Source organism: Notothenia rossii, assembly GCF_949606895.1.
Source record: "Notothenia rossii genome assembly, chromosome: 9".
In the NCBI taxonomy this organism is placed as follows: domain Eukaryota; kingdom Metazoa; phylum Chordata; class Actinopteri; order Perciformes; family Nototheniidae; genus Notothenia; species Notothenia rossii.
In genome coordinates, this window is record NC_136907.1 from 1,497,805 (window position 1) to 1,521,482 (window position 23,678).

Here is a 23,678-nt window from a genome sequence, read left to right on the forward strand (position 1 = left end):
TCTCCGTGGGGAAATTCAGTAACAGGGTAAGAATGAAAAACAGAACAACACAGATTCACACAGATTACAGATGAATAAAGTTAAAGATGAAATCAAAGATAAAAATAAAATGATATATTACCGGAAAATATGACCGGATTTTAATTTGACGGAATTCTACTTTTTTTGTAATGTTTAACGGAAACACTGAGGTGTCATCACCTACCTCTGGTGAAAAGTTCCCCACCCGGTAGGAGATGTATACAAATGAGGCCGATCCGTAAGAGATGGACACCACGATCAGATGGGCGGCACACGTCCCGACAGCCTTCAGCCTCTGAGCCACGCCCATCCTGGATATGGAAACACCAATCAGGACGTAGGAAGTGAGGATGAGGACTCCTGTGGTCAGGAGCGACACCAGGGCAAAGGAAAGCGACACGATGTTATCCGCCGACGTGTCGCCGCACACCAGCCGGCGTACGGACGACGGGTCACACCAGCTGTGTCTCACCACGTACGGGCCGCAGTAAGACTGCCTCCACCCCATAGTGGAGGCCGGCAGCGTGCAGAAGGCGCCGAAGCTCCAGGCTCCCGCGATGAGGATTAGCCTCACGGGTCGCGTCATGATGGCCGTGTAGCGCAGAGGGTTGCAGATGGCCACGTAGCGGTCGTACGCCATGACGGTCAGGATGGCACGGCCCGTAACGGCTAACTGGATGAAGAAATACATCTGCAGGAAGCAGCCAGGGACCGAAATGGTTTTAACTTGTGTCAGGAGGCCGGACAGCATGTTGGGGATGGTGGTGGTGGTGTAGACGATGTCCACAAAGGAAAGGTTGGAGAGGAAGAAGTACATCGGAGAGCTGAGCTTCGAATCTGTCAACGCCTGCAGGAGAAAAAATGGCAGTCCTTACAAAACCAAGACTTCAGGTCAGACTGTGGCAGAGATACTGTACGGTGTAACCAGGAACCCACATGTGCCGTACCATCTTTGAGCATCTATCAGCCTGCCAGAAGCTGTGATAAATGTTATTATACAGGTTTCAGCTCCATTTGAACCATTTCCACCTTTAGTTACTGCTTTATGTCAGATCAAGGCAGAGCAGACGTTTACATGTAACGGCGTGACTGAACAACAGAGCCTGACAGATAAAGAGATTTAGTTTTGTACCACAAAGATGATCATGCTGTTTCCTCCCAGGATGATGATGTAACCCAGAAGCAGGATCACAAACAGGATAATCTGTTTCTCTCCGAGGCTGGCGAGGCCCTGCATGAAGAAAGTGACATCGGGCTCCCAGGTGACGTTAACAGATCCCGACCTGTGATTGGTCGGCAACGGCAGGAAAGACTCTGGGGATGGAGGGAGACGGGGAAGAGAGGCGTTAGTGATTTACTGGTTTATAGCATTTCTATCATTGTCGTTCATGCAGGTTTACAAACAGGTTACGGTCCACTAAATATAAAAACACTAAGACAATGAAAACACTTATAATAGTAAAAGAATACACATTTAAAATGCTCCAAATGCCTGGTATGAACCCCCTGTCTCTGATGAACAAGTACTCAGTTAGTAGTTAAAGTACTAAGAACACAATGTATATAAAGCCCTGCAATCAAAAGTCTTTAAAGTACGAAACTATTACAATCAAAATATATTTAAAGTACTAAAAAAGTAAAAGTACTCATTCTGCACAATGCCCCATTTTAAAACACAGTTATTGGACAATACATGATCAGTTATTAGTGACTCCTTTTTAGTGCTATTGTCCAGAATCTTTAAAGTAACTCAAGTTATCGAATAAATAAGGCTGAGTATAAAGTACAATATGTCCCTCTGAGTTGTGGTGAAGTAAACGTATAGGACGTAGCAGGAACTCAAAGACAACTTGAGGTATGTCTACTTGAGTAAATAAACGTACTAATGTCCATCACTGCAGCTTTCTACATATGAATTCAATGTTTGTAAAGAATGGATAGGACAACAGATTAGCAGGAGACATAAACGTAAGTTCCACACGTAAAAAACTGAAATGTTGACGACGTCGTAAACAGAATTTAGTCGTGTTTTTAATAAATCTGAAATAAAGATTTTTTTTGTCTGCTCTAAAGTCATGTAGATTTAAACAACTAAACATCCTGATTCCACTTTAGGATCATACATTGTGAAAGAATGCCTTCAAGCTTTGACATACAAATACACAAACAGTCACTCCTTTGTAATTCTGCCATGATAGCTAACCCATTGTTTTCTAAGAGATAACATTGATCAGCATTAAAACAGCAATGAATGCAAAGCAGAGAAACTCTCACAGACCTCTGGGGCTTTCAGGAGAAATATCAAACAGGAAAAGCTCCATCTCTCCTCAGCAGACAGAACAACAGGACACTAATACTGCCAAGAGACAACAAGTGCACAATGATTACAAATACTAATACAATAAACGCTTTGAACGTGACTTCCTCTGAGCACAGGTTCAAATTAAGAGCAAATGAATAATATACAAAGCATCAGAAAGCTTTAACTAAACACCAATGATTTAACTCTGTTTAAAAGCCTGGAGATATTACCTGAGATCTGAACCTCCAGCGTGGCTCTTCTCAGTCGGGTTCAGTCAGCACACTTTTATCCACATCCATGTTTTTTCCTTTTTCAAAAGCAACTGAGCTTTTTCTGATTATAACGGAGATAATTGTGCAAACAACCAACCTTAATTACACAAAGTGACATAACATCCCTTTCATTAAAAACATAAATTGTACACAGGACAGCAAAAGAATACCAAAGGGACCAATTTTAAGTTACCTATGTGGTTAAAAGAAAACACCTGGAAAGAAAAGCATCATAAACACGGGCCTAATTGTCCGTGTTGCCGAGGTAACATGTGTATGCTTCAAATGTTTTTAATGTCCTAATTAAAGACCATAAGCTCTTTAGTTTAATTGCTTGGAGTCCAAACTTTAGTTCAGCAGGATAATCTCCACATATTAACAATCGTTTATAAATGTGCTATATAAATAAAACTTGATTTGATTTGATTTTGAAATACATAACTACCCGAGATTCTGCAGTTCAGTATTTTATTTGGATGTGCACTTTAAATACATTTCTGCAGAGTCTTGTGTATTTGATTCACTTAACATATCAGAGATCAGCATGTAAGTAATGTATGTGAAGTGGACATGGACTTATATCTACCAAGTGTGTTAATGGGGTCAACGGGTGAGCACGGCCCCCAAACTTTGTGGGTGAATCCCCCAGGACCCAATGTGTCCCTGTACCCACTTTGGAGCCTATGCAAGAAAGAATGTTGACATTGTCCAAACGTTTGCCTCAAATACCCGGGATCCTGGCGGCGTATTGGAAGTGGTCGTCCGCTTCAAACCCTACTGATGGACACGGTGTATTTCAAAGTGGATGCCTTGAACAGCGTGAGTCTGGTCGGGACTTGGAAAGGGCCACAGACCCGCTTTTTACCCACGGCAATCTGCCGGGCGCCCCGAGTGCAACGAGCCCACCCGCTTATTTTTAGCGCCTCGTGGAGACCCCCCAAGCGAAAGGGTCCAGCCGTCTGCTCGCACGCGCGGGGCCCCGTGTTAACTCGTGCGAAGCGTACGCGTCCACTCCGTGAAGCCCTTACGGTGAGTGACGCATACGAACTACTGCCGCCTACCTGTATGAAGAGTTGGAGTTGTACTCCATAGACCCTCCAGAAAAACGCGATTCTGCGATCGCAGAATTTCCCGCATAATCAGCAAAATGCCGCAGATTTTTTAAAGTCCGCATATTTATCAAAAGGCCGCATAATCCCCGCATTTTTCCACACAAAGTTGAGAAAAAAAATAAAAAAGTTAACTCGTCTTGACGAGTAGTGATGATGACGCAACGTCATCAGCCCGCGCATCACAGAAGGCAAACACCGTCGTGTGAAGGTGTGGAATCCACACACCAAGATGAACAAATCGAATCCATCACATTTACCCACGAACATTTCAGCTAAAGACCGGGCAAAGCAGTACCCCAATGTCTTGCACGAAAGTGGGGGGAAACTGTTCTGTACCCCGTGCAACTGTGTGTTGGAGCATAAAAGGTAAATCGACTGTGAATACCCACTTCGATTCGCTCAAACATTCAAAAATGGTTTCTGCTGCGGACAAGAAAGCCAAACAACTCACGCTCACAGAGGCTTCAACCTCCAAAACCCTTTCGAGGGTTGCAAGAAACGAAGTGAGTAGCCTACAAGATTGAAGCTGGTCAGATAACGAACGAGTAAATGAAAACAGAATGAGGAGGGTGCGTGTGTGTGTGTGTGTGTGTGTGTGTGTGTGTGTGTGTGTGTGTGTGTGTGTGTGTGTGTGTGTGTGTGTGTGTGTGTGTGTGTGTGTGTGTGTGTGTGTGTGTGTGTGTGTGTGTGTGTGTGTGTGTGTGTGTGTAGCTTCTAGTATGCTTGTTTATCATAGCAACTCTTCAAAAGTGCTCCCTTTCATTCAGTAATAGCAAGGTGACAAGTAACAGGGTGCGGGAGAATAATCACCTTTTTTCCGCTTCCCGCATATTTCGCAACTTCCCGCAATTTTCCCGCATAAAATCACATAAAAACCCCGCATTTTTATCGCATAATCAATGATTTTAGCCCGCGTTTTTCTGGAGGGTCTAACTCCAATGTAGATTCCTTGTTTGTGAAAGCCTACCTTGCAATGAATCAAATTCTGAATCTGAATCTGTTTCCAAAATATTTTTCTATACATAACGCAAATTATTATTATTTATGTGGTCAAGGTTATGTAACATACTGTATGTATTAGTGTAGTGTGCAATTTGTTGGAATAAAGATTAAACTCTAAAATAGGAATCTCAACCAGATCATTTTATTTTACAACTTTACCAACCAAACCAAACGTTAAAAACGAACAGTAGCCTATAGGCCTATATGGGAATTTACACACAATCAACTTTATTTTACATTATTCATTTTCAAAGTTTCAAAGTAAGGGAAATACATAATAGCAAACAAACTTCCATTTGATCATATCAACACAAAACCAGATGACTGTTGGAGTGCATAACAATGGTCATTGGCTTTCTTTCTTTTGACATGTTACTCTTTGACATGTTGCACGGTCACGATCCGTCGTTCTGCAGTTTTAACAGTTAACGTTTACTATAATGGTCTTTCTCAAAGATTAAAAGGAAGATCACTCCTGTTTAGAAAAAACATCCAGAATGAAATTCACGGTTTCAATTTTTTTAGATGGAATATATTTGACAAACACTTGTGTATTTCTTTGGACTGCAGCCCGTAGATGAGGGGGTTCCCTTACTGTGCTTATTTATGCACCAATGGACCAAAGACAATTTCTTAAAAAACATTCTCCAAAGATCAAACTCTAAAAAATGAATCTCAGACTTTAGATGACTTTGAACATTTTATTTTTACAGTGATACCGATTCAAAACGTCTTCATTAAAGTAAGATATAATATTTTTTAGAATGTTCAGTATCTGAGTTAACAGCAAGGATATACATTAAAATAAACTAACATTTCAAAGTCAACATTTAAAAAACAGAACTAGGTGACTCTTGAAATACATGAACTTGGTTAACCTCTCCCTCTTTTCACATGTTTGGAAAACATAGCTTCTCTTTGAATCAAGTGTACGGTATCTGGTACAATCATACCTTTTGCAGATGTAATGGGTATTGGTCATGTCAATTATTGAAGAATATAATCAAATTTTCACTTAAATTACTTTTAATTCCTCACTAATGATAATCACATCAGTTTTTTACATAGAAATGAAAGAAAAATAGCACACAAAGTCATTCAGAATCAAATGGAGTGTTTCACTTTTTTGAGATGGAATATATTTGACAAACACTTGTGTATTTCTTTGGACTGCAGCCCGTAGATGAGGGGGTTCAGGCTGCCAGGAACAACATGAAACATAATGGCCCCTGTCTTCCTGTACTCCGGGTACTGGGGGAAGCGATGGAGGAGCAGGATGATGTAACATTTAACATATCAAATATAATTGAATTTATAAATAATCAAGAACTTTTTATTGTTGAACTTTCAGTTTTCTGAGTTAACAGCAAAGATATACATTACAGTAAGCTAACATGTAAACAGAACTACATGACTCTTGAAATAAAAGAACTTGGTTAACTTCTCTCTCTTTTTACATGTTTGAAAAAGACAGCTTCTCTTTGAATCAAGTGAACGGTATCTGGTACAATTCCTACCTTTTGCAGTTTTAATGGGTATTGTTCGGGGTCAATTATTGAAAAATATAATCAGATATTAACTTTGATTGCTTTTAAATTCCTCACTAATGATAATCAGGTTTTGCAAATACAAGATAAAGAAAATAGGTCACAAAGTCATTCAGAATCAAATGGAGGGTTTCACTTGTTTTAGATGGAATATATTTGACAAACACTTGTGTATTTCTTTGGACTGCAGCCCGTAGATGAGGGGGTTCAGGCTGCCAGGAACAATGTGAAACATAATGGCTGCTATCTTCCTGTACTCCGGGTACTGGGGGAAGCGATGGAGGATGATGGGGAGAAACCCAGTGACAAGCATCATGAGATACAGGCACAGATGTGTGCTGCAGGTCTTCAAGGCTTTGGTGTTCAAAGACTTGCTCTTGCTGGTCAAACATGCTGCTGTGATTTTGAAATAGGTGAGGACTACACCGCCGATAGAGGCCGTGAGCAGGACTACAGTAAACGTGAGGCCGTACACGTTATTGGCATAAACATTATCACAGGATAGTCTGAAGATGGAGGCATTATCGCAGTAAGGGCTTGTGATTAAAGTCCGACACCGGTTCAGCCGTATGGTCAGACCGAGCAGAACGGACACTAAAACGAAAGCCACTCCCCAGGCAGAAACGCTCAGCTTAATCACCGTGGTGCCGTTCATTATGGTAGCATAGCGCAATGGATGACAGATGGCCACATATCTGTCCAAAGCCATAGCCATGAGCACAGTGTGAGAGTTGGTGCCATACATGTGTGTGCTGAACGCTTGCACCAGACATTCATAGTAGTGAATAAAGCGTTCAGACGGCGGCAGCATGATGTCTGAGAGCACCCGGGGAACAAGGAGAGAGTTTCCCATAACGTCGTTCACCGACAGGTTACAGAAGAGGAGGTACATCGGCTGGTGGAGGCTCCTCTCTTTCCAGATCAGGGTCAAAATGCCCACGTTGGCAATGAGGATGAACATGTAAGCCAAGAGCAGGAATAAGAAGATAGGGTACTTGTTAGTCTTGGTGACCCGTAACCCCTCCATCCGAAGAGTGAGGCTGTTGTATGTATAGTTTTCCATCAGAGCTGTGCAGAAATACAAGAAGAGAGAAAGAGAGGAGAGAAACAATTCAGAGCATAGAGACAACATCAGGTTAAGGAAACGCTGAATTAGCCTCAGTAGAATTTGACATTGCATTTAGCTAATGCTTTTATCCAAAGCAACTTACATGGAGAATCCTGAAACTGCATTGTCTTCAAATCAAATAAACCTTTTTAAGAGATAGCCTTTATTTTGTTTTCAGTCTGCGATGGAAGTATGTGTAATTATTTTCAAAACATTAAACACTGGAACCACTGATGTAGACAACATTAGCAATTACAAAGAATAACCGTTCAGTCTCAACAGTACAGAACAGGACACACGAAGAACTAAAGGCTTTCGATCAGTGCTAATGAAAACACAGACAATAGAAAACTATGATATTATACTGTGTGTACAAATGTACTAAAGAGAGGACAAAAGAAAAGTATCAAATGAGTGTACTTGAATGTTAACGAGTGAAGGTCTAACTCTTGTAAATATTGTAAAAGTATTGACATGAAGCTGAAAGGAAAACAGAAATAGTATATAACAGATTTGTTTGAATCTCTAATCTAGTTTATTTAAATTAGTTTACCTACCCAGGTTATTTCAGATGTGTGCTGTCAAACATTAAGGTCATTTACATTTAGATCTCGCCTTTGCAAAGAATGAATCAACCAAACCAACTATACTTAAAAATGCCTGAAAACACAGTAACTTACAGTAATGGTTCCGTTCAATGCACGTTAATGAAAGTCAGAAGAACAACAGGAACAACCTCTCAGTGTTCAGGCCTTCCTGTTCAGGCCTCCTCTGAAGAATACACTCAATGGAGTCTGTTTTATCAGCCCTATTTCCTGAGGGAAAACCTTGATCACTACCCAATAAAAGATTATGTAATCTTCATGGGTTACTGTGATCCTGCTTGTTGGTTGGGAGTTCGTGTAAGTCATACTGTGTTCTTGTTATTTTGTCATCTAAATGCAATCCTAACCCTAACCCGGCTTCTCCGGGGTGCTGGAGAGTCATTTTCAGGCTCCTATCCACAGTTGTTCCCCTCAAAATTATTTTAAATCATTATTTTTGCATTTAAATGATTTATTTTAACATTAATATGGTTCCCTAACACAATGCACATAGTCTGGAGCTCACTGCGTTAACCCTTTAACTGCCGGACCAAGAAAAAAGCTATGGAACATTTTTTTTTTTTGCATTTTCTTATCAAATGGGCCACAAATAAGCACAAACACCTTTTTTTTTTTTTACTGACCACACAGTTTTGTTTTTATGAGCCTCTACCAAATGGTCGAGCTGGCCTTCTATGGTAAAAGTACATTTTCAACAATCATCATATACAGTACAGTATTTGTATGCATCAAACTCAAATAAAACACAAACTCAAATACATTTGTTTATTTTATGGAAGATGAGCAATATATACAACCAGATATATTCATAAAAGATAATAAATTATAATTGTGAAGAAAAAACAAATGTTTTCCACGATAAAAAAAAAAACGTGCTCATCTTACCGTATATGCTGAATTGGCTGAATTGGCCTAACAGGAAACCACTGGCCTAACAGCAAATGTCTATATCCTGTGTTGGCCTCACTTGCTAATCTGTGTGCAATTTTGGGCTGAATGCCATGCATGAAAGGTGCTATATAAATTATTATCACTCTTTCACTCTGAGACTCATAAGGCAGAACTAGATTTAGTAATATTACCATGAATCTAACTATTTATTTACCATATTTTATTGGAAAACATCTCTGAAACTCTGAAAAAGTCATATTGCTAGCTTACCATAAAAGGCCAATTCGACCGATTGGTTGAGCATATTTTCAAAAAGATAATTACACCCTTGTTAAAACTATTTTTGTGCATCAAGTTATCTAATTATGTTCAGTCAGTGCCCTGCCACTAAAATATGTCAAAATGATATGGTTACCTTAAAAAAGTTGAGCAAAAAGAGTGATTTCTTCAGCAGTGATTTTTAGCATTGCCAACTTTCTCAGTTGAAGCTAGCTGAAGGGCATTCTGTTTGAACCACAGTGACATCTAGAGGTTGTTTTGTGCATAACATGTCAACCAAAGGGTAGAGCTGGCTGAATCAGGTGGAGTTCAACTTTTTTTTTTTTTTTTCAACAAAATATCAAGACACGAAATGTGCTCTACCAAATGGAGGTGCTGGCAGTTAAAGGGTCAGGCGTCTTAACACTTTTTGCCATGAAAATGATTTTTATTCACTATCATTGGGCTATATAAATCAAATTCCGGGTAATTTGGAGCACAATTGTACCTTTTACGGTTTAAATGTATTTGTATTATATATGTTTAGGCTATAAAAGTAACATTTCTGGGTGACTTTGTCAGTTTATGGAGCTTATCCCACAAATCCTGGAGGTTCCAGGCCAAATTTGGGAGCTCATAGGCGGCCTGCCATGCGCCCCCACCCGTGGAAAGAAGAACAAAATTCAATAAAACGGTCAATTATATCTTAAAATAATCAAAAATGAAGTTTTTAAAAATTCTCTAAAAAACCACTAAGTGCCAACGGAGAAGGGGCTCAACAAAGCTCAACCCTTCGGCGCTTTGGGCCGAAGCCCCGGACACTTTTCCACTCCCCCGTTGCAACTTACAACGGAGAGGGGAAACCAAGCCTCCCTACTCCACCAAAAAAATTCATTCATCAATTTCAGACTACTGTCCGCAAGAAATCGGAAACCCGGTTTTTGGGAGGACTCAGAAAAAAAACTGGTGTCTGATTTCATGGAGGAATGTATCCGCTCCATGTGCACTCTGGCTCGGATTCATTTGTTGCCCGGAGACCCCCCAGCATGGTTCTTACCAAACTTTAAGTTTTTGAACTGGTCTCTGGAGGAAAGTGAGGGGAGTTGACAGGGGACTCTACCCGCATTATGAAGCACTATTTCCGGATACATTTTTATCACTTTTCACCCCTTTTCTATGGATCTCCAAAAAGCTAACAGACTTTTTTCTGAGTCAGGAGGAAAGTAAGGGAACGGCACCGTTGAGGTACACCTTTAACATGGGGAGAGGATTGGCAGTGTACAAAAAGCACGACGGTGGGCTGACGATGTCCGCTGCCAATACTTGATCCTTGGCACTGCCAATACATGCCGGATTGCCTGTGTTGATTTAAGGATTCCTGTTGGTGGCGCTGGTGCTCAGGCTCTTGTCCACTTGGAGCTAATTTGTCCACTTTGAATTCATCTAAATGCATTTCACCCACAATAGTGTATTAAAGGCCCGTTTTGACCGAAAGACCCCCAAAGCGGGCAGGGAGACCCCCAAAGCGGGCAAACAGGGCTGTGGGTGGTCAAAAGTGTGCCAAGGACCCTGCTATTTCCCAAGTCACCCAATCTGTCCCAAAGTCAACAGGGTGGTCTGTCTTCAGGGGAAGGGCTGCATAGTGGTCTTAGCGGGGTCTTTCGGGGGTCTCTGTGCCAATTTGGCCTCGAACGGACTCGCAAACCGATCCCCCTCGTACAGGACCCCTCCCCTGGGCGTCCCCCTGTTTATCTTTTGTGGGGGAGGGTCTGCCCTTACCCTTCCTATTTGCAATATGTGAGTATTCAGAGTGGACTTTTTGTCCACTCTGAATACACCCAGTGCATGGCCCACTTCACACTTCACTATTCAATGGTGTGAAGTGGACAGGGCGGGGCCTAATTCCCTTACCCCTCCCCCCTGACCTGAGAGAAGGTCAGAGGATCTCCAGATTCAAGTGGTTTATTTGTGGACGTGTGTACTCCGAGGCCATGGGGTCCCATTTTCATTTTTGTGTTTTATTTTTGCAAAAGCACTCATATATCACACTTTGACCTTTCAGAACTTTATGGATGGCAACCAATTAAAGCTTTCCCCAAGATATAGTTTTCCAAAATCACAACACGCAACCTCAGTGACGTCATAAACGGGTTGCATGTGTTTTTGGGTCGCTACCATGCTCCTGGAAGAAGTTGGCTTTGGGGTTGAGCTGGGAGCCTGAAACTCTGGCACTGTGGAAAATAGGCTCCATTTTTGTCGATGCAGCAAAATCCACATCATTTCAAGCTATTCGGCACACGGGAGGTTGTCCATATCAAATACTTAAGAATGGGATTACCCTTCCTTTTCGCCACCATTCATTTTGAATTCCAAGTGTACATGTGTACACGCAGAGACACGAAAAGAGTGTAGGTTCGCTCGTGGTCATGTGCCGACTAACATATTTAAACGTCGGTACCGCAGGCCCTCCAGAACAAAAGTGTTGCATAAACGCACTAAAATCTAAGGGTCTTCAAAGACTTGACGTCTGCAAGAGGATTCTGAAGTTGGATATCGAGCACATTTTTTTAAATTTGGCCTAGCGCAACCAAAGTTCGGTCGATCAAACTGGACGCCAGAGAGAGTCTCTACACAGAATCTGAGGACCCTGTCCGCTCGGGGACCAAAACCTCGGCCGAAAGATACACGATCCTGAAACTTGTGGTGGGGGAGGGGTAGAAAAGAATTGAAAAAAGGTGCTTGGCGCTCCGAGACTTTGAGAGTGTGTTGCTTAACGTGTGTGGAACCCGCTTGCAAAATTTGGGGACCCTGTGACCTTCAACAAGGTCCAAATGGAGGTCAGAGGTCACGTTTTAATGGCGTACAGTACCCTTGACGGCACAAAGGAAGGTCCGATGGCTTTGAGCTTGGTGTCATTGGAATGGCTTGAAATGTAACAAAGCTCCAAGGGTCAAAGGTCAACTGTGGATGGTAGACGCACTGTATACGCCACTTAGGAAGGTCCGACGGCTTTGAGCTTGGTGTCGTTGGAACCGCCTCGGAGAGCAGATGCAGATTAATCCCTCTGGTACCGCTAAATGTCAAAGGTTACGGATTAAAATGTAATAAAACCTTCCCTTAAGGCCTTTTGAAATGCCGCTGTGCTGCATGAGTTTTTAAAGGACTTTGGAAAGGGCTAAAGAGATAATCTTTTCACAGGGGGCCTCTAAATAGGGCCCAGATCAGGAATCTGAAGTATGGAAACTCTAACCAACCCAGAACTTTTTTTTCAATAAAATGTCAAATAAAAAAAAAAAGGTGTGCGGCTGCTGAGGTGGGGAAAGACGAGGCTGAACTTACAATGGGGTTTAATGGAGACATGTTGAAAGTCTTTGTCACTTCATGCTCTCAAGAGGCATTTTGTTTAATTATTTTTACTTAATTTCTTATAATTTTTCAAGCTACGAGATGTTTTCCTACGTTTGTCATGAAGAATTATGTCTCAGGAATGTAGGGTTCGGGAATTATGGCAGGTTTAAAAGAAAATATGAAGGCAAAATTAAATATCTCCTCCACTTTATCTGTGACATCACACACTTTAAAATCTGAAGAAGTCCTCTTTACCAAGGTCTGAACAATGTTTAATATCTCTAAAAGTATGAAACAGATTTAAGAATGGGTGTTACATGAATAATGTCAGAAAGATGTGTAACATTTTAAAGTTGGAATGAGGTCTCTGAGAGAAAGTATTAAGGAACAGTTAGCAATTGAAGTTGCATGAAGATTGTTCAAGTCTGAAGAGTTTCTCCATTGACTTCCATGTTAAAGATGTGATGAATTATGGGATATAGGCCTATCTCTGGAATTATGAAAGTTATGAATGAGAAAAGTAATAGCCAACGATTCCAGACCGAGCTGAAAGTTTTGATGTTTGAACAGAGTCTCTGCGATGTGGAATGCGGGAGCAGAAGAGGCGCAAAATAACTCGGCGGAATAATAAATAATTTTGTGCATCGACAGAACAAGTAGTGCTGATCAGAGTCCTGCACGGGTCTGACTTTCAAGACCCCCTCCCACCCCGCTCCCGCGACGTGCAATACCGAACCCGCCCCGCTACCCGCACATATTACCAATTAGTTCCGCAACCCGACCCGACCCGTCGGCACAGGATCCGCAACCCGACCCGAACCCCGCATATATGAGCAGTGAAAACGTGCAATTATTAACACACGCAGTTGCATATTTCTCTCAAAAAGCGTGGGATGTTGGTTATTCTCTGCATCTAGGATGACACCAAAAGCCTCTCAGACGTTGGGTTTCGCTCTTGAGGAAGTGTTATTGAAAACGCTGTATTCTCCGTAGAGAGCTTCAGCTCAGCCATTCAGAACGTGGCGCGCTCAGCAGCAGACTGATGCGCTGCAGAGGTTATGATTATGCTCGGTCCCGCGGGGGAGAGGTCTGAGGATTTAAACTAAATTATTATTATTTAAATATATTTATTATGCAACACCCGCGACCCGACCCGCATCATCTTTGTTTTACCCAGAACCGAACCCGGAAAAAAGTGTTTGAAAAAATACCACCCGCAAATCACTTTTTTTGCGGGTACCCGACCCGATGCAGGACTCTGGTGCTGATACAGCATTCCCACTGAATAAGTCCTTGACAGCGGTGTTCAACATGTTCTGAATTGACCAATCAGAATCGAGTATTCAACTAAGCCATGTAATAAGGGTTGATAATATCACTCAATCAAACAAAACCAAGGTAAGTTTATTTTAATATCACATTTAGGCAACAAATGAATTCACATTGCTTTATGAAAAACATGAATGGTAAAAAAAGAAGCTTTACTGTAACTGCTACTTCATTCTCACCGTCATCATATACAGGCCAACAAAATCAATGAAGTGGAATTAATTAATGGGAATTAATGAACTCCCCCAGATAATAAAAACCTCGGCCTCAATAGAGATGTTTAAGGGGCAGCTAAAGACCCACCTGTTCCCACAGGCCTTTGGGTCGTCGGAGGAGGAGGAGAGTTAGTAGCTGTCTTTTTATTCGTGCTTTATCGTATATTTTATCCTATGTATTACCTGCTGCTGGTTTATGCCTTTTATTCTACATGTTATAGTTGTACTTTGAATTGTGTCCTGTGTACTGTACTGTAAAGCACTTTGTACATCCGTTTGAGAAGGGTGCTGTATAAATAAAGTTTTACTTACTAATGTTATGTCAATCATCAAATAGCTAATTAAGAATCATGAACCAGACTTTCCTATCCTAGCAGAAGTCTAACTTGACAGTGATTGCAACATTTAAGAATATATTCTTCAGAGCTAGGTGCTTTGTTTGTTATTTTCTCTACGTTTCACCATGTAAGTATTTATTATATTGGTTGATAAAATATTTAGAAAGATATATGTTTGTCATAATTACCCATAAAGAAATAAAAGGTTTTTGTAAATAGCATTGATTAACTGCAGCAGTGATATCATGCCATTAACTACAATAGGGCACTTGATACAAATATAAATAAACAATATGGAAATTATCTTTAGTAGGATGGCTTAACTTTCTTGCGCTCAAACAAGAATTTTCGTATCTCTTTTGACTGCACACCATAAATGATGGGGTTCAGGCTGCCAGGGACAATATGGAATAAAATGCAAGTGAGTTTTCTGTAGTCAGAGTACTGAGGGAATCGATGCAGCACAATGTTAGAAATTCCACTAAAAATCATGATCATATACACAACCAGGTGAGTGCTGCAGGTTTTCAAAGCTTTACTGTTCAGAGACTTGCTCTTACTAGTGAGACAGACTACAGTGATCTTAGTATAGGTGATTATTGTGCTCCCAATTGAAGCTGTGAACAGAACTACAGTGAACGTGAGGCCGTAGACATTATTAATAAACACACTCTCACAGGACAGTTTAAACAGCCCGGCATTGTCACAGTAAGGGCTTTCAATCATAGTCCTGCATCGATTGAGCCGTAGTGTCAGACCGAGCAGAATCCCGACCAAAACAAAGGCTACTCCCCAGGCAGACACTGTCAGCTTGATCACCATCTTGTTTGTCATTATGGCAGCATAGCGCAGAGGATTACAGATAGCCACATATCTATCAAAAGCCATAATCATGAGCACTGTCACACTAGTGGTACCAAACATATGTGAGGTAAACGCTTGGAGCACACACTCATAATAACTAATGATGCGTTCTGAGGGAGGCCTCAACATGTCTATGAGCAGACGGGGCACCAAGATAGAGTTTCCAAGAATATCATTAAATGGCAGGTTGCAAAAAAGTAGATACATGGGCTGGTGAAGGTTTTTGTCAAGGAAAACCAGAACAACAATTCCCACATTTGCGACAATTATAAATAAATATGAGAAAAGGAAACAGACAAAGACAAAGTACACAGACTCTTTTGAAACATTGAACCCCTCCAGCTGGAGTGTAAGGCTATTGTAGGTGTAGTTTTCCATCATCCTAGAAGAGCAAAACAAATGATCATAGACAATCTTTCACAACACATTGCTTTAAGGTAGTATGCTTTCATTCTGCCCTTTCTCAATCTGGAAGAATCAGAAATTATTTAAAAAAGTGGTGACATTTGTGACACAACAGCTTGAATACTATACCTTCCTTCTGTGTCTCTCGTTCCGATCTGTCTTCTCTTTTTGTGTCTCCTACCCTGCTGGTAAAGCCCATCAGCACTGAAAGTTGTTTACTGTTGAACTCTTTTGTAGACGTGATTTTTACTTTAGGGAATTCATTTATCAATACCTAGGAACCAACAAGCTGTGACCCTATTCTATCCTCAATTGCACCACCGTTTTTACATTTTTTTGTAAAAGGACAGCCCACACAACACAGTCCTAGAACAAATTACCAAAGTAAAGAAATCATTAAGAATTGATAACATCAGTATCTAAGACAGGCCGTCATCAGAAACTGAATAACAGTATAAGATGGGTATTATTGAGCAAAGTTGCCAAGGGAACTATGTCAACATTGAAAGGTATTGTGAGCTTCAGATGCCTACTGGTTTGGTTGTGCATATAATCACAGTTATTATATTTCCAGGTCCTTCACCACTTAAGATAAGATGAAAAGTACTTTATTGATCACTTGCAGCTTTATTAAAGATATTAGTTAACAGTTGATGGCGCTGTGGCAGTTCTGTTTCTCGAGCAGGGCAAACAGCTAGAAGCAAAACCTGTTATTGCACCCACATGTTACTTTACGGGGCCATGCCCTTAATTATGCATTACTTTGAAGCAGGGGTGATCAAACTCTTTCACTGAGGGCCACATACAGAAAAAACTACTATGGGCTGGGCCCCTCGCTAGAGGTAAGGTATATTCCCTCATAAATAAGCAAACTCAATCAAATGTAGGTACATTGTTTTTGATGCTAGGATATGCTTTATATTGTCAGCTAAGTCCTTGACTCCCACTGCTACCATGTAAACCAGTGCTAGCTGTTCAATGGTCGGGTCGTCGGCGACTAAACCGGCTCCCCCACCTGGCCTCGGCCTTGTGTGAAGGGTGATGGAGACACTCAGCAGGACTAAATACAAAACCTGTCAAAGGGCGGATGAGCTCCTCGTGAGCCAACGGCCATCTCCTGCAGCCAATGCTGGCGCCAACGTATTGACCACGGGTCCTCTGCGTCAGTGGGAGGGGTCATCGTGCCGCAATGGTCATCTACTGCCCGCCTCAAGCCAGGCAGCCCCTGGTCAGTTAGATTCTGACCCGCCCCATCTAATGCTTCAATGGGGTGGTCGCAGCAAACATTGACGTTACAATTTCACCTACCAATCAAATACAAATTCTAAACCGTAATCAAGAGCGGAATTCAAATGTACATCTCCGGCTGGGAAGCTGGAATGTTCGTACCATGTGTCCGGGATTCACTGCGGATCCAGACTGCAATGTACAAAGACAAGGTGCGACGTACACAAAAGCAATGATTGACCGGGAGCTGGTAAAGCTTGCAGTCCACGTCGCCCTACAGGAAACCAGACTAGCCAAGTCTGGTTCTATCAAAGAGCAAAACTACACTTTCTTCTGGATGGGATAAGCCAAAGATGAACACCGCACACACGGCGTAGGCTTTGCAGTGTCCAACAAGCTGGTACAAGAGCTTGACACCCCTGTCGGTATGTCTGAAAGGATCATTTCCTTGACGCTCAAGCAATCTGCCAGCCCAGCACATCTGATATGTGCCTACGGCCCCACACTGCCAAGTGAAGCTGCTGTCAAGGACCAGTTCTACGACCAGGCTGGCAGGCGTCCTAAACAAGAATCCCCCCGAGGACTGTGTGATGCTGCTCGGCGATTTCAATGCTCATGTCGGCGCGGATTATCTGGCATGGCCGAATGCAATCCGTCGCTTCGGTGTCGGGAGAATCAACAAAAAAGGACCGCAAGTTCTCGAGCTGTGCCGTCAACATGGGCTCTGCATCGCAAACACTTGGTTCCAGCAGAAGCAACGTCGGCGGGTGACATGGATGCATCCACGGTCCAAGCACTGGCACTGGCTAGACTTAGCTTTGATCAGAAGACGTGACATTGGCCAAGTCAGATGCTCCATAACTTACCACACTGCTGATGGTGATACTGAACAATCACTTGTTCTAACCCAGATGAACGAAAACCTACCCCAAGACAAAAAGAGAAGCCGCGCCTAAACACCGCATGAATGAAGGGCGCAGAAAATGTCTTTGCATTCCGGAAGTCGTTTGCAAAGAAGATGGCTGCAAGCAGTACCAGCACAGGACCAGAAGAGAACTGGCAGAGCCTGCGAGCTGCTATGCATGACTCGGCTACCGAATCTTTTGGAACGAAAAGGCTGCCGCAAGAAGACTGGATGGCCGAAAATGCTGTAGTCCTGGAACAGCTGTTCGCTGCCAAGAGCGAGCCGCACAAAGTGTGCAAGCAACGGGCAACACAGAGTTCTCTCACTGCACTCAATGATGCGCAGCGTGAACTTCAGAGGACAGCTCGATCCTGTGCTAACAAGTACTGGAACAAGCTCTGTGATGACATCCAACGGGCTTCAGACACTGGTAACCTGCCAGAACTGTACAGGGGCCTGAACAAGGCTATTGGGCCGAGAGCAAAGAAGGTGTGTCCGCTGAAGTCTGCAGAAGGAGCACTGATCACTGACACAGGGCAGCAGATGTCAGGATGGGTTGAGCACTGCTCAGAGCTCTATGGCAAACCAAGGAGCATCAGCCACGTGGCTTTGGCCTCAACACCCAGCTTTGACATCAATGCAAAGCTGGACAATTTGCCAACCATGGCAGAGCTAGTGAGCAACTTGAAGCACACTGCTGAGGGCAAAGCTGCGGGCACGGACGGCATCCCGGCTGATCTCCTCAAATGTGACAGCTGCTTACTGCCGCACATGCACAAGCTGCTCTGTCAATGCTGGCAAGCTTCCGCTTTCCCATCGGACATGAAGGACGCCAAGATGATCACGCTTTACAAGAACAAAGGCGACAAAGGGGACTGTAACAACTACCGTGGCATTTCGCTGCTGAGCGTGCTTGGCAAGGACTCCTCCAGAATGCTGCTGGTGCTGCTCCAGAAACTGGCCGCTCGCGTGTACCCAGAGTCACAGTGCGGGTTTCAAAGTGGCCGCTCAACAACAGACATGGTCTTCACGGTGCGCCACGTGCAAGAAAAGTGCAAAACAAACCACTGCACATGGCGTTTGTCGACTTGACGAAGGCGTTCGACATGGTGAGTCGGGAAGGGCTGTTTGCCACCTTGAAAAAACTGGGCTGTCCACCGACACTGCTCGGGCTGATCCAATCGCTTCACGAGGACATGTCAGCAACGGTTTTCTTTGAAGGATCTACTTCAGACAGCTTCGTCGTTCGCAGTGGAGTCAAGCAAGGCTGCGTGTTAGCGCCCAAGCTCTTCGGCATCTTCTTCTCTGTGGTGCTGTATCATGCATTCAGCGATCACGTGGACGAAGACAGCTTTTTCCTGCACACGCGATCAGATGGGAAGCTGTTTAATCTGGCTTGACTACCCACAAAAAGCAAGGCACGGAAGGTGCCAGTGCGTGAGCTCTATTCGCGGACGACGCAGCTCTGGTGTCTCACAGCGAATCTGATCTACATCGCCTGATGGACAGATTCAGTGCAGCATGCTCTGAAGTTGCACTGATCATCAACATCAAAAAGACAGTTGCCGGTAATGGTGAACGACCATGTGCTGGAGACTGTTGACCACTTCACGTATCTTGGTTCAACAATCAGCAGTGACCTGTCGTTAGGTAAGGAGATCCAGATTCGTATCGGCAAAGCCGCAACGTCTTACAGTCGTTTGCGCTCAAGAGCCTGGAGCAACAAATACCTCACCGAGCGCACTAAGACACGTGTCTACCAATGTTGCCTGGTCAGCATCCTGCAGTATGGATCCAAGGCGTGTTCAATTTACGCGCGGCACGAAAGGAAGCTGAATGCTTTCCACATGCGGTGCCTGCGCAACATCCTCAGGATCACATGGCGGGACAAGGTCATGAAAGAGGCGATGCTGGCGTGCACGGGCAGCAAGTCAATGTTCCAAACGCTGAAGGTCAGGAGGCTGCGGTGGCTCGGTCACCTTCGCAGAATGCCAGACGGCCGCCTGCCAAAGGACATCTTATACAGCGAGCTGAGCGCTGGTTCCAGAGGCAGAGGACGACCACTGCTGCACTTCAAAGATGCCGTAAAGTGTGACATGAAGGCCCTGGACATTGCAACGGAGGGCTGGGAGAGGCTGGCCGAGGACCGGTCGAAGTGGCGCCAGCAGCTGCGCGAAGGTGGTGACAGACTTGACAAAGACTGGATTCCTGGACTTGCTCAAAAACGTGGACGTACTGTATCTCTCTAATTGCACTGTACAATCTCTTGTAAATGTCTTGTAAATATGTATATATATTGTATATATATTAGAATATGCTTCAAAAAAACAACAGCCTACATCCCAGCCCTCAATAGGGTTTACTTTATTGTGTTCGTAGCCTTACAACAGAAGCCTCAGATTGCTTATAATAAGGGGAAATAAGAAGGGTCTATTTCAAGCTTCAAGTTCTTTCTTTTTTTTCTTAACTAAGATTTGTTAGAAAATATTTTCATCTTTAATTGACTGAATTTATTTGAAATTAGGTTTATTTGCACATGAATACTACTGTGTAATATCTGTTTACATGTATATTTAAGAAGTATAATATAAGACAAGCACAGATTTCAGGCGTGGGCCATAATACATTAAACTTTTAGAATTAGCTGAGGGCCAATTAAAAATGAACAACGGGCCGCATTTGGCCCCTGGGCCATTGTTTGGACACCTCTGCTTTAAAGGCTTGTACATACTATACATATTCTGTTTTAGTGGACCAGTGTGCTCGTGCCATAGTGCACATGGTTTCATTCATACTTTAATGTAGGGTCCACCTTGATCTTAATTTTCACGCATACACAATAAAAACTCAACTGGAGTTGGTGGCGGCGTTGTTATGTTTTTAGTGCAAGGCCACCTTTTTTAAAAACAAGCACTTTTTTTCTTCTTCTTGGCAAACAAGCTAAATGTGGAAGAGCTCCCAACTGGACTTTTCATACAAAGTGTAAAAAGTACACCCTCTAAATGAAAAAAAAAGGTCAGCTACTGAGGGAGGCTGGCAACAGGAGCTCAATAGTAGGATGTCACGTGATATTTATTTATACAGAACTGAAGCAACAGATGACATTAAACAAGTATCTGTTGAATACAAACTAAAGTAAAGACAGCCGTGTGTAACTTAGGTGTAAACAACAGATTACAGGTAATTGTACGATATAGAGGGCTGGATAGAAACACACAATCCGTATTGTAATGGCAATTGTTTGGGAGACGAGAATCATATATAGTTTGAATCTAATGCAGTCTAATGCAATCCAACCCTTTTTTTAAATAAACCATTGGTTAATTTGAGGATATTTAGTCAGGTTTTTAGCATGTCAAAGCACTGGTGAAAGTTACAAATGATGAAAAGGACTGTTAAATCAGTTTTGAACAAATCTAAAGGTGAACCCATATATATACATATATAGAAGTAAAACAAGTAATAAAACAAAGAAAGGGCCGGTTTATTTGTACATATCAGCTACAAGTCAATTTGTGGTTAACATGGAAAAAAACATGGAAAACATCAAGACATAAAGCAATGAGCAGAATAATTCCATTGTAAAAGAACAGTTAAATATAATCAAAACTGTTAAGGGATAATAAATAGAAAATAAATCTCAACCGACCAAGACTCAGAGAAGCAACTCAACTTTCAAATGTTCTTTTTTAAGTGGTCCAACTTGAATGTTAGCCCACCTTAAATAACCCTGAGTAGAGTTTTTTGTGACTTCGAAAGGTTACCCCACTTTGAATTTCACCTTAATCAACAGGTTGCAAGCAGGAAACAGGAACTTGGCGTGAGTCTTGAAGAGGTTTAGCAACTAATCACCAACACATAAACTATAACTGCACTGCGCTGCGCTATGTTCAAAGCTATAATGCTACTTCTACTTCATATTCACTGAGAAATCAATATGGTACTATAGTATAGAGACAATAAGGTTGTTAATCATCAACAAGAACTAGACTCTCCTTTCCTAACAGATTTCTAGCTGAATAGTGATGGCACAATTGTAGGAAACACACATGAAAACTATGCAAGTGGTTATGATCATCTCTACATTTAACCGAATACAATATGTATTATCTGGGATTATAAAAAATGAAGATGCATATCATTATGACAATTATCTAAAATAAATGCCTTAGTAATTGTTTTTGAATTACCACTAATGAAATTATATATTTATAGCTTTCTTTTATCAAGCTGTAAGAGGGACTGTCATGCCTTTTCACGTTAAATATGTTTTGTGTTAATACGTTTATAAATAAACATTGGAAATTGTCTTTAGAAGGAGGGCATAATGCTCTTGGGCTGTAACCACTTAGTCAAGAATCTCCGTACCTCTTTTGACTGCACACCATAAATGATGGGGTTGAGGCTGCCGGGAACAATATGAAATAAAATGCTACAGAGTTTTCTGTAGTCAGAGTACTGAGGGAAGCGATGCAGAGCAATAATAGACATTCCACTAAAAATCATGATCATATACACAACCAGGTGAGTGCTGCAGGTCTTCAGAGCTTTACTGTTGAGAGACTTGTTATTACTGGTGAGACAGACTACAGTTATCTTAGTGTAGGTGATAATTGTGCTCCCAATTGAAGCTGTGAACAGGACTACAGTGAAAGTGAGGCCATAGACATTATTAATAAACACACTCTCACAGGATAATTTAAACAGACCGGCATTGTCACAGTAAGGGCTTTCAATCATAGTCCTGCATCGGTTCAGTCGTACGGTCAGACCGAGAAGAATCCCGACCATAACCAAGGCTACTCCCCAGGCAGACACTGTCAGCTTGATCACCATCTTGTTTGTCATTATGGCAGCATAGCGCAGAGGATTACAGATAGCCACATATCTATCAAAAGCCATAATCATGAGCACTGTCATACTAGCGGTACCAAACATATGTGAGGTAAACGCTTGGATCACACATTCATAATAACTAATGATGCGTTCAGAGGGAGGCCTCAACATGTCCATAAGCAAACGGGGTATCAAGATAGAGTTTCCAAGAATATCATTAAAGGGCAGGTTGCAAAAAAGTAGATACATGGGCTGGTGAAGGTTTTTGTCAAGGAAAACCAGAACAACAATTCCCACATTTGCAACAATTATAAAAATATAGCAGAAAAGAAAAAACAGATAGACAGAGAACACAGACTCTTCCGAGACATTGAAACCCTCCAGCTGGAGTTTAAGGCTGTTATATGTGTAGTTGTCCATCAACCTGAAACAGCAAACAAAACAATCAGGGATCATATTTTAAGAGAGGGTACAGATAGTATCAGTGAATAGTATATATATATATATAGTATAAGAACATAAACCTCCCTTACATTAACAGATATTCTGGTTTATTATATTTTGTTGCACTAAAGATCATTTAAGGAAGTATGTGTCTATGCATGTGATTTATTTTTCTCCTTGTTTCTTTAGCTGCTGAAAGAAGAAAGGTTTCAGAAATTATTACCAAAAAGTTGTGAAATGTGTTAAACAGTTTTTAGATCCATACCTTTTTGTCTCAAGTTCTTCAGTTTTTTCTTGAATCTCCTACCCAGCTGGTAAAACCCAACGACACTGAAACGTTTTTTGCTGTTGCACTCTTTTGTACATGTAGATTTGAACATTAGGGAATTCGCCTATAATGCGTATGTAGCAGAGGCTGTCAACAGAAACTGACAGACTGCAGGGAGGGGATTATTGAGGAAAGTTGCCAGTCGATCCTTGACAACCTGTTAAGCCCCAAAGACCCCTTCGGCGGGTCTTTTTCACGACACTGTGTCTCAGGGCATCTTAATATTTAATAACCTATTCATGTGTTATACCAGATTAACGGGAAGAATCTCAGCTAACTGATGATACAAACCATTTTTACCAAAACAAAACACAAGTCTCAT

At 42.1% G+C, this 23,678-nt stretch overlaps 3 protein-coding genes across 3 annotated transcripts in view; all 3 read right to left on the reverse strand.

The window, feature by feature from the left end:
• LOC307018404 (uncharacterized protein) overlaps positions 1–23,678 on the reverse strand; it is a gene marked incomplete at both ends in the record, with an annotated part of 37,836 nt that overhangs the window by 580 nt on the left and 13,578 nt on the right. Inside the window, 3 exons of the mRNA XM_079648635.1 lie at positions 206–868; positions 1,154–1,304; positions 6,424–6,951. Of these exons, the coding sequence (XP_079504761.1) occupies positions 206–868; positions 1,154–1,304; positions 6,424–6,951 (1,342 nt within the window). The remainder of the gene's footprint in view (positions 1–205; positions 869–1,153; positions 1,305–6,423; positions 6,952–23,678) is intronic.
• Positions 14,655–15,593, reverse strand: LOC307018355 (olfactory receptor 8G17-like; the record flags this gene model as incomplete). Its single annotated transcript, XM_079648586.1, has 1 exon — positions 14,655–15,593. The coding sequence occupies one exon, from the start codon at positions 15,591–15,593 to the stop codon at positions 14,655–14,657; it is 939 nt and encodes a 312-aa protein (XP_079504712.1).
• LOC307018356 (olfactory receptor 8G17-like) lies at positions 22,060–23,010 on the reverse strand (the record flags this gene model as incomplete). Its single annotated transcript, XM_079648587.1, has 1 exon — positions 22,060–23,010. Exon 1 carries the CDS (start codon positions 23,002–23,004, stop codon positions 22,060–22,062), a length of 945 nt encoding a protein of 314 aa, XP_079504713.1. The 5' UTR covers positions 23,005–23,010.